The sequence below is a fragment of the Bubalus kerabau genome, chromosome 23 (assembly GCF_029407905.1).
Source record: "Bubalus kerabau isolate K-KA32 ecotype Philippines breed swamp buffalo chromosome 23, PCC_UOA_SB_1v2, whole genome shotgun sequence".
NCBI classification, from domain to species: Eukaryota; Metazoa; Chordata; class Mammalia; order Artiodactyla; family Bovidae; genus Bubalus; species Bubalus kerabau.
In genome coordinates this window covers 20,427,634-20,439,689 of record NC_073646.1, presented here as the reverse complement: position 1 = coordinate 20,439,689, position 12,056 = coordinate 20,427,634, and the positions used below count along the sequence as shown (strand labels likewise).

Below are 12,056 nucleotides of genomic sequence, written 5' to 3'. Positions count from 1 at the left end.
TTGCTGAAAGAATTTAAATAAGACATACAAATAATATTTTTAATATGGCAATATTAGTTAAAACAATCAACAAATTCAATGTAATTCTTATAAAAATTTAGATGAACATTCTTGGAGAAATACAAAAATTGAGCATTAAGTTCATATGGACTTGCAAGAGGCCCCTAACAGCCAAAACAATGTTGGTAAAGAAGAACTATGTTGGAGTATTCACACTTCCAAATTTCAAAATTTACTATAAATATACAATAATCAAATCAGTATGGTACTGTTATAAGGATACATATATAGGCCGAAGGAATAAAATTAAAGGTCCAGAAATAAACTAGTACATCTGTGATCAATCTTTTCCATCAAGTGTGCTAAGGCCATTTAATAGGGAAAGAATAGTCTTTTCAAATAGTGTTGTGAAGAGAACAGGATATCCACATGCAAAAGACTGAAGTTGGATCCCTACCTCACACTACACAGAAATTAAATAAAAATTGACCAATGATCTAAATATAAGTGATAAAAATCACCAAACTCTTAGAAGAAAAAATAGACACTTTATATTTGTCATTGTCAAGACTTTATATTTGACAATGGTTACTAAGATATGACACCAAATTCACAGTAACAAAATAAAAATTGGTAAATTGGATTAATCAACATGTAAAGCTTTTATGCATGAAAAGGCACTGTCAAGATAGTGAAAAGACAACACACAGAATGGAAGAAAATATTTGCAAACCATGTATCTGATAAGAGTCTAGTGTCCAGAATATATAAAAAGACAAACAATCCAATTTTAAAATTGGCACAGAACTTGCATAGACATTTTTCTAAATAATATGTACAAATGGTCAATAAGTACATTAAAAGACCTCAGAATGATTAGTCATTAGGGAAATGCAAGTCAAAACAAGATATACCTTATATCCTCAAGGGTAAAATAAAAGAAAGAAAAAAAGAAACAGTTCAGTGGTTTCATTAAACATAGAATTACCAAAAACCACCAAACTGAAAACATTAAACACAAAATTACCATGCTTAGGTACAGTCCCAAATTCCACTCATAGATATAGTTCCAAAAGACCTGAAACAGGTATTCTAACAAACACTTATACATAAATATTCATAGCATCACTACTCAATAGTCATAGGATGTCCTGAACATCCAACTAAGAATGACTAGATAAAGGAAATGCTTAGCCTCTGTGTATATACAATAGAATATTATTCAGCAATCAAAAAGATTGAAGTACTGATACATACTATAACATGGATAAACCTCAAAAACATGCTAAGCAAAAGAAGTCAGACACAAATGATCACATATTGACTGACTATTTCTATGAAACATCCAGAATTGGTAAATCCATTGAAAAAGAAAGCTGATTAGTAATTACTAGGGACTTGGGATAGGGGAAAATGGGATATGACTTCTTAATGAGTATAGAATTTTTATTTTTGGGTGATGAAAAGATTTTGGAACTAGATTTGTGAATGTATGGGGTTTCCTGGGTGGCTCAGTGATAAAGAATCCAGCTGCCAATGCAGGAGACACAGAAGACATGGGTTTTACCTCCAGGAAGATCCCCTGGAGGAGGAACTGGAAAGCCACTCCAGTATTCTTGCCTGTAGAATCTCATGGACAGAGGGGTACCGTCCAGGATTCTGTCCCTGGCCGGCTATACTCCTCTGGGTTGTAAAGAGTTGGACACGACTGAGCAACTGAGCATGCCACATATGCATGTGCATGTATATTGTAAATGTATAAAATGTCATCACCTGTTCACTTTTAATTTTAAGTTATATGAATTTCACCTAAATTAAAACACTAAATGTGAAAAAAATGGGGCACTAAAAAATTAAAAACACTTTAGCTTGGTTTACTTTCTGAGATACAGGAAATCTGCTACATACTTTCAGGGGTTATTTTGTTGTTGTTTGGTCACTAAGTTGAGTCTGACTCTTTGCGACACCATGGACTGTAGCATGCCAGGCTCCTCTGTCCTTCACTATCTCCTGGAGTTTGCTGAAATTCATGTCCATAGAGTCAGTGATGTTATCTAACCATCTCATCCTTGGCCACCTCCTTCTCCTTTTGCCTTCAATCTTTCCCAGCATCAGGGTTTTTTCCAATAAGTTGGCTCTTTGTACCAGGTGGCAAAGTATTGCAGCTTAAGCTTCAGCAAGAGTCCCTCCAATGAATATTCAGTATTGATTTCCTTTAAGATTGACTGGTTTGATCTCCTTGCAGTCCAAGGGACTCTCAAGAGTCTTCTCCAGCACCACAGTTTGAAAGCATTGATTCTCCAATGCTCAGCTTTCTCTATGGTCCAATCCTCACATGTGTACATGACTACTGGAAAAATGATATCTTTGACTATATGGATCTTTGACTATACAGACCTCAGCAAAATGATGTCTCTGCTTTTAATATGCTAACTATGCTTTCCCTCCAAAGAGAAAGCATCTTTTAATTTCATGGCTGCAGTCACCAGTGATTTTGGAGCCCAAGAAAATAAAAATCTGTCACTGCTTCCATTTTCCCCCTTCTATTTGCCATGAAGTGATGGGACCAGACGCTATGATCTTAGTTTTTTGAATGTTGAGTGTTAAGCCACTTTTTAACTCTACTCTTTCACCCTCATCAAGAGGCTCTTTAGTTCTCTTCACCTTCTGCTATTAGAGCAGTATCATCTTCATATCTGAGTTTGTTGATATTTTCCCTGTAATCTTTATTCCATCTTGTGATTCATCCAGTCTTCCATTTTGCATGATGCATTGTGCATATTAGTTAAATAAGCAGGGCAACAATATACGGCCTTGTCATACTCCTTTCCCAATTTTGAACCAGTCAGTTGTTCCATGTCTGGTTCTAAATGCTGCTTCTTGATCTGCATACAGATTTTTCAGGAGACAGGTAAGGTGGTATTGCACTCCTATCTCTTTAAGAATTTCCCACAGTTTTTTTGTGATTCACACACTCAAAGGCTTTAGCATAGTCAATGAAGCAGAAGTAGATATTTTTCTGGAACTCCCTTGCTTTCTTCAGTGATGCAGTGTATGTTGGCAATTTGATCTCTGGTTCCTCAGCCTTTTCTAAACTCAGCTTATATATCTGGAAGTTCTCAGTTCACGTACCTCTGACAATGCTAAAGAAAGTTCAAACTACCATACAATTGTTCTCATTTCACATACTAGCAACATTAAGCTCAAAATCCTTCAAGTTAGGCTTCAGAGGTACGTGAACTGGGAAATAGAGACAGACATCACACTCCTGGGCTCCAAAACCACTGCTGATGGTGACTGCAGCCATGAAATTAAAAGATATTCCTTGGAAGAAAAGCTATGACAAACTGAGACAGCATATTAAAAAGAAGAGACATTACTTAGCTGACAAAGGTCCATCTAGTCAAAGCTATGGTTTTTCCAGTAATCATGTATGGATGTGAGAGTTGGACTATAAAGAAAGCGCCGAAGAATTGATGGTTTTGAACTGTGGTGTTGGAGAAGACTCTTGAGAGTCCCTTGGACTGCAAGGAGATCCAACCAGTCAATCCTAAAGGAAATCAGTCCTGAATATTCATTGGAAGGACTGATGTTGAAGCTGAAACTCCAATATTTTGGCCACCTGATGCAAAGAACTGACTCATTAGAAGAGACCTTGAGCTGGGAAAGACTGAAGGCAGGAGGAGAAGGGGATGACAGAGGATGAGATGGATGGTATCACTGACTCAGTGGACATGAGTTTGACCAAGTTCTGGGAGTTGGTGATGGACAGGGAAGCCTGCAGTCCATGGGGTCACACAGTTGGACTGAGCAACTGAACTGAACTGAACCCTCCACTCATCAGGATCTAAGAAACTGTCACATATGAACTTAACAGGGAACATAGTTTACAGACACTTTTACATTTTTTACATTTTTACAATTTTACACTTTTACATTTTTACACTTTTACATTTCTTTATACTCCAAATTAATCCATTATGTACTACTTGACTGAAGAAGGGCTACGTTACTCACAGTGTTTTAATGTACAGGGTTTCAGTATCTTATTCATACTGTTCATCTGCATATGTGGAAGGTCTTTAAATTATATCAAGAAATGGCTAGTATTTCAGTATGGATGGTATGCAAATGATTCTGTACATGCCCTTGCTCATAAGGACTATGGTTTTCACAACAATAGAAGCATTAGAACTCACCATAAGAAAAAAGTACCATGGTTGAGGCATACCATATTGCCCTGGAAAGACAGCTTCTATATACCAGGTCACAAGGCCATACAAGAAAGCATCAATTACAAGCATTCCCATCATATGGCCAAAGGTGAGGTTATCCTCAAGGGTGGCTGGTGTCCAAATCTTATTCCAGTTAACACCAGTTTCTGAAATAAAAGGAGATATATACCATAGATGACAGCTCTGTGATTGAAACAGCAAAACACAAAACAAAACAAAGAAACAGTTGATAATCTAAATTTACTAAGGTGAATTATCTATATGTTGATACCCTTAGTAATTAGTTCATCCAAGAAAATGATGGAATATGTAATAACATTGATTTCTTTCCTCCTCCCTTGAAAATCTACAAAAATAATAGGAATGATTGAGATAAAGTCAATGACTGAAAAACAAAAATGAAGAGTAACAAAAAGCCAAGGAAAAAAAAAAAGACCTATTAGAAACTATCCCTCTACTTTTCCTCTAATGTTAAGTTCCCGCTGAAATAACCATTAGTATATACACATTTGGAAAAACATTTAATATAACTAGAGAAGGATGATTACCAAGTAGAAGAGAAAAAGAAGTTGGCTGACAGTACTGATGGAAAGGGAAAAACATGTCACCAAAAGATGACAAGTAGCACAACTGAAAAAGCATCAGGGCTTGTGGTGAACTCCTAATGCAAATAAGAAAGATATTAAACACAGTGGCCCATGAAACCCATCCTGCCTTCAACTTTAGCCCTTCTCCTATAGCTCAGCACTATGAGAAGAATGTTCATAAACATTGTGTCTTTGAGAAAGCTATATAAGCAGAGGTACTAGCCTGAGAAAAAAGGATTTGGTCAATTAAAGGTGATTATCAAAATGAAAGCCATCTCAGAGGCAATGAACAGTACATTAGAAAATGTAGAAAAAAAAAAAAGAATGCACAATACAAACTTCAGGAAGTCTATCATAACTTGAGAAATTCTGCTACTGAAAATAAAATAGGAATTCCTGAAGAACAAAAGTAATACAAAAAAATAAAAAGCAAATAATTAATAAAATAACTTCACAAAAGTAACTCAGAAAACTAAAACTGTTTTAGTTTTAATTCTGTTGCAGATTAAGCCAATGAAAATTCATTAATCAAACCTAGTAAATTTTCTAATGCTTCATGTATAAAGTAAGAATGATGTAAGTATCCACAAAGAAATCTTATATATATTCCTATGATTCGCTATTCATTTGGATTAGACTATTGTTCACAGATGAGAAAACTATCTTCAATCCTCATTAATCAATAAATGCAATGAAATTCCCACTAAAGATTAACAAGATTTTTCATAGAATTTGGCAAAGTTATCCTCAAGTTCAAGAGGTAAGCAAAGTGAAAAGAATGACTGAAGAGCAACAAGGTATGAAGACAAGACCAACAGATATTAAGACTTATTATAAAGCTATAATGAGTAAAACCACCATGGTATTGACACAAAAAGAGACTAAAAAAGAATGGAAACTATTAATATCACTAGAACCAGATCCATGCATGTATTGAAATGTGATGTGAAGTAGGTGAAATGAAAAAGCAATAGAGGACAATAGACATTCCAATAAATTATTGTAAAAGCTTGATTTTCATGTGAAAAATAAATAAAATTAGATATAGCAACTCTATGCTTATTGAAAATCCAGATGTAAAAATTAAAAAATATAAAATTTAGAAGAAAATATAGGATTATCTTTATGACTCTGGGTATTGAAGGATTTCTTGAAGATGACACAAGTGTACAAATTAAAGGAAAAGACTGACAAGCCTGATTACATTATAGTATTTTTTTGGAAAAAAGATACCATGAACACAAGTTAAATGAATCACAGTCTAAGGATAGTTATTTACATTGTGGATAACTGTAACCATGAAATTAAAAGATGCTTGCTCCTTGGAAGAAAAGCTATGACAAACCTAGGCAGTGTATTAAAAAGCAGAGACATCACTTTGCGGACAAAGGTCTGTATAGTCAAAGCCATGGTTTTTCCAGCAGTCATGTATGGATGTGAGAGTTGAACCACAAAGATAGCTGAGCACTGAAGAATTGATGCTTTTGAACTGTGGTGCTGGAAAAGACTCTGGAGAGTCCCATGGACAGCAAGGAGATCAAACCAGTCAATCCTAAAGGAAATCAACCTTGAATATTCATTGGAAGGACTGATGCTGAAGCTGCAATACTTTGGCCACCTGCTATAAAGAATGGACTCATTGGAAAAGACCCTGATGCTGGGAAAGATTGAGGTCAGGAGGGGAAGGGGGTGACAGAGGATGAGATGGTTGGATGGCATAGCCAACTGAATGGACATGAGTTTGAGCAAACTCTGGGAGATGATGAAGGACAAAGAAACCTGGTGTAGTCCATGGGACTGCAAAGAGTCAGACACGACTGAGCGACTGAACAACAACTTACAACATTTAGACAATTCAAATACTTTTATGTAGCAAGAAAGCCTTCCATTTCTTCCTTAAAATTGATAGATTTAGATGCTATTTTTTACTTAGCATAAAAGATAAAGTAATTCCATGGTGTAAAGGATATAAAATTTTGAAATACTCCCCAATTTACAGTCCATTTCTCCTTATCTTCTAATGTTCTGGCATTTTGTGTCCTGGGGAGCAGCAATGCAAATGTCCATTTGAAAAGGATGTCCCTTCTAAAAATGAAGACAAGTAGGAAAGGCAGCCCCTCACTTCACATAAGAAAAGAAGGAAAATAAGGTACAGAGGACAGGTACATGGGTCCTTGGTTTTCCTATTTCAGGGAAACCCTGGTGAAATATTCAGGTGGAATCATGTAGAATATCCAACATTGCATGATTGGTGGCATTGTTATTGGCAGAGTAAGGCAGCTAGATAAATAAACCCGAAGTGATGTTACTGACCCCTCATACCTTAAAGCCACATTCAGAGCTTGTATAACTTTCCAAGTGTTTATAAAGGCCAAAGAGTCTCAGAGAGAGCCAGAGGAAGGCAGAGAATTGAATGAGGACTTTTAAGGCTAGATCTACTAGCCAGAACCATGTTTCTAACAGATGCGGGCCAAACATAGAGTCACACTTCAGTTTGTAAGAGTCCATAAAGCAGCTCAGGCTAGGTACTCTACTGTAGATATACAAGATCCAGAAGATACCACATGTATTTGAGGCCACCATGTCCCTCCATCATAAGAGATCTCATAAATTTCCAAACTCACCCATACTATTTTGAAGGATATGAGAAGGAAAGAGACGTCTGAAAAACTGACTCATTCAGAAGATCAGATCAGATCAGATCAGTCTCTCAGTCGTGTCCGACTCTTTGCGACCCCATGAATCGCAGCACGCCAGGCCTCCCTGTCCATCACCAACTCCCGGAGTTCACTGAGACTCACGTCCATTGAGTCAGTGATGCCATCCAGCCATCTCCTCCACTGTCGTCCCCTTCTCCTCCTGCCCTCAATCCCTCCCAGCATCAGAGTCTTTTCCAATGAGTCAACTCTTCGCATGATGTGGCCAAAGTACTGGAGTTTCAGCTTTAGCATCACTCCTTCCAAAGAAATCCCAGGGCTGATCTCCTGTAGAATGGACTGGTTGGGTCTCCTTGCAGTCCAAGGGACTCTCAAGAGTCTTCTCCAACACCACAGTTCAAAAGCAGCAATTCTTCGGCGCTCAGCCTTCTTCATAGTCCAACTCTCACATCCATACATGACCACAGGAAAAACCATAGCCTTGACTAGATGGAACTTTGTTGGCAAAGTAATGTCTCTGCTTTTGAATATGCTAATTAGGTTGGTCATAACTTTCCTTCCAAGGAGTAAGCGTCTTTTAATTTCATGGCTGCAGTCACCATCTGCAGTGATTTTGGAGCCCAGAAAAATAAAGTCTGACACTGTTTCCACTGTTTCCCCATCTATTTCCCATGAAGTGGTGGGACCGGATGCCATGATCTTCGTTTTCTGAATGTTGAGCTTTAAGCCAACTTTTTCACTCTCCACTTTCACTTTCATCAAGAGGCTTTTTAGTTTCTCCCCACTTTCTGCCATAAGGGTGGTGTCATCTGCATATTTGAGGTTATTGATATTTCTCCTGGTAATCTTGATTCCAGCTTGTGTTTCTTCCAGTCCAGCATTTCTCATGATGTACTCTGCATATAAGTTAAATAAACAGGGTGACAATATACAGCCTTGACGAACTCCTTTTCCTATTTGGAACCAGTCTCTTGTTCCATGTCCAGTTCTAACTGTTGCTTCCTGACCTGCATACAAATTTCTCATGAGGCAGGTCAGGTGGTCTGCTATTCCCATCTCTTTCAGAATTTTCCACAGTTTATTGTGATCCACACAGTCAAAGGCTTTGGCATAGTCAATAAAGCAGAAATAGATGTTTTTCTGGAACTCTCTTGCTTTTTCCATGATCCAGTGGATGTTGGCAATTTGATCTCTGGTTCCTCTGCCTTTTCTAAAACCAGCTTGAACATCAGGAAGTTCACAGTTCACGTATTGCTGAAGCCTGGCTTGGAGAATTTTAAGCATTACTTTACTAGCGTGTGAGATGAGTGCAATTGTGTGGTAGTTTGAGCATTCTTTGGCATTGCCTTTCTTTGGGATTGGAATGAAAACTGACCTTTTCCAGTCCTGTGGCCACTGCTGAGTTTTCCAAATTTGCTGGCATATTGAGTGCAGCACTTTCACAGCATCATCTTTCAGGATTTGGAATAGCTCAACTGGAATTCCATCACCTCCACTAGCTTTGTTCGTAGTGATGCTTTCTAAGGCCCACTTGACTTCACATTCCAGGATGTCTGGCTCTAGGTGAGTGATCACACCATCATGCTTATCTGGGTCATGAAGATCTTTTTTGTACAGTTCTTCTGTGTATTCTTGCCATCTCTTCTTAATATCTTCTGCTTCTGTTAGGTCCATACCATTTCTGTCCTTTATCGAGCTCATCTTTGCATGAAATGTATCTTTTGGTATCTCTGATTTTCTTGAAGAGATCCCTAGTCTTTCCCATTCTGTTGTTTCCCTCTATTTCTTTGCATTGATCGCTGAAGAAGACTTTCTTATCTCTTCTTGCTCATTCAGAAGAACCTGAGTAAATCACTAAATTAGACATATTTATTTTCTTCAGCACAGTAGTGCTGAGTTTGGAGGAAAATTAGTTACAGGAAATAAAGACCTTATATTTGCTTTTTACATCAGAGTAGTATAATGTATTGGAGAAGGCAATGGCACCCCACTCCAGTACTCTTGCCTGGAAAATCCCATGGGCGGAGGAACCTGGAAGGCTGCAGTCCATGGGGTCGCTACGAGTTGGACACGACTGAGCGACTTCACTTTCACTTTTCACTTTCATGTATTGGAGAAGGAAATGGCAACCCACTCCAGTGTTCTTGCCTGGAGAATCCCAGGGGTGGCGGAGCCTGGTGGGCTGCCATCTATGGGGTCGCACAGAGTCGGATACGACTGAAGCGACTTAGCAGCAGCAGCAGCAGCAGTATAATGTATTATTGGAACAGATGTAGAAAAACTCATGTGTTACTTGTTGGACAATAAATTGATCTACTCTTTTTGAAGATTATCATAAACTTTGGCCACCTCATGCGAAGAGTTGATTCATTGGAAAAGACTCTGATGCTGGGAGGGATTGGGGGCAGGAGGAGAAGGGGATGACAGAGGATGAGATGGCTGGATGGCATCACTGACTCGATGGACATGAGTCTCAGTGAACTCCGGGAGTTGGTGATGGACAGGGAGGCCTGGCGTGCTGAGATTCATGGGTTGGCAAAGAGTGGGACACGATTGAGCGACTGATCTGATCTGATCTGATTCACACCATATGAGAAAATATATGAATACTATTAAGGGCAGTAGCAAAAAGTTGGAAAGTTCTTAAGCATACATTGATAAAAAATGGTTAATTAATTATAATACCTTTTTGTAATGGAATACTAAACAGCTTTGTAAAAGAAAAGAGTCTATCTCTATGTGGAAAGAGGTTTAACATATATTATTAGATAAATAAGCTAAGTTGTAGAATAGAAGGTTAGTTCACACAATTGCCTTCATAATAAAAAAACAAATCCGGAAATAAATAATTTTTATAGTATGTTCTTACCTCTTTAGTCATAGTCCCACCCACACTGTCTCTTTCTACATTTCTAGGAATCAAATAGAAAAGGCAAAATTTGCAAGGCAAACACTTACGTTTTGTTTCAAACTTGACAAGGAGTTTAATCCCCAGTGCCAAAGCAATATTTGGGCTGAGACAGGCAGCTACCTTCACGGTGAGGTTTATCCGTCCATAGTGTTGAGCAATGGAATTAAATGGAAAGAAACTGACAAAATATATAAAGCTTCCAGCAGAAGCAGCCAAACGGGCTGCAAATAAGAGGGAAATTATAAGGTCAGTTTAAAGCAATATACAAAACAATGAATGATAAATAAACTATAAATAAGTTCATAAGAATACACTAAAGGATAAGAATGTAAACTCTATGAGGGAAGAGAATTTATCTTTTTCACCCTCATATCATCGATGTCTGGAACACAATATATGTTCAGTAAATATTTATTATGAATGAATTAATGTATAGGATGACAATGTATAGGATATTTACCACATATGATAAAAATGTGCAGTCATTTAAACAAAGAATCACCCTTACATTTGTTCCTTTCTCATTTCTAAAACTTACTTATTCATTATTACTTGGTTTGGAGAATTATAAATGCACATCATTAGCATTAATATAAATTTAATATCTTAGTGTTTCTAGAGTTTCAAATTATGGTTAGAATAATAAGCCATGGATGAAGTTTTTAACACATGCTTTCAATCTAAATCATGATAGTCAAAAGAGAATAGTTAAATAAATAGTTAATTATTGAGAGTTGGATATGATTAGGTCCATAAATACAGGCTCCTGTAAGCTAGAAAAAGAATTTTTGTCAAGATTATCATTGAGACAGGAGATCAAGAAGGTGGAGTAAGAGGATGTGGTGCTCACCTCCCTTCATGAACACATAAAAAAATACATACACATGTAGAATAATTCTCACTGAAAACTAATTGCAAACAGGTAGAAAGATTAATGTAAAATCAAAATTCTAAGAAAGATACTCATAGAATATGATAGGATGGGAAGAAAAACAATCAGGTTGTGGAACCTGTGCCCTTGGGAGGGGAATCAGAGATTGCATGGGTAGACATTTGCCATGGGGACTGAGCAGGTTGAGCCACAGACTGGGTGTCCCAGCTCGCGGGTCCTATATGGAGGAGACAAGCCTGTTGGCTGGTTGGAGAACCATGGAGGCAGAAAAGAAGGTTGGAGATGCCTAGACTCCACTTGTGAGGAATGTTCAGGTGCTTGCTTGCCCCAGGCAAGGCTGAGAAAGATCTTTTCTAGCAGCTGCAGGGTTTCCTGAGACCACCTCCCTACACTCCCCAGCCCAAGCCAAGCAAAAACACTAGCACTGCTCACTCCACACTGCAGCGTGGCACTGGAGCTAGGGTGGTCAGGATTAAAGGCTCAAACTTGGGATGCAGAGATGACCCAGTCCCAGGGATGAGCCCAGGTGGGTGGTGGCCATTTTTGTCACCTTCTCAAGTGATGTCCTAGAAGCAACCCAGACTTCTGACGTCAGCAAGGATGCTGGGCTTCCCACAATTGCCTGTGTGCCCTTGTCCAAGCTGAAAAAACTCTTTGGCCACACTCACAGCACACATAGTGTGGCACTAGATCTAGGGCAGTCACGAACGGGGAAGAGATGTGATTATCAGCTGCATCTGAGCAGAGTGGCAGGTGCCCACACAGGCAAAACAC

At 38.2% G+C, this 12,056-nt stretch overlaps 1 protein-coding gene across 1 annotated transcript in view; it reads right to left on the bottom strand.

Annotated features, from left to right (window-relative positions):
* The window catches only part of LOC129637639 (phospholipid-transporting ATPase ABCA3-like), a 181,601-nt gene that overhangs the window by 151,231 nt on the left and 18,314 nt on the right, over positions 1–12,056 (bottom strand). Inside the window, exons 2-3 of the mRNA XM_055561866.1 lie at positions 10,438–10,611; positions 4,200–4,381 (exon numbers count right to left, since the gene is read on the bottom strand). Coding sequence (XP_055417841.1) covers positions 4,200–4,381; positions 10,438–10,611 — 356 coding nt within the window. The remainder of the gene's footprint in view (positions 1–4,199; positions 4,382–10,437; positions 10,612–12,056) is intronic.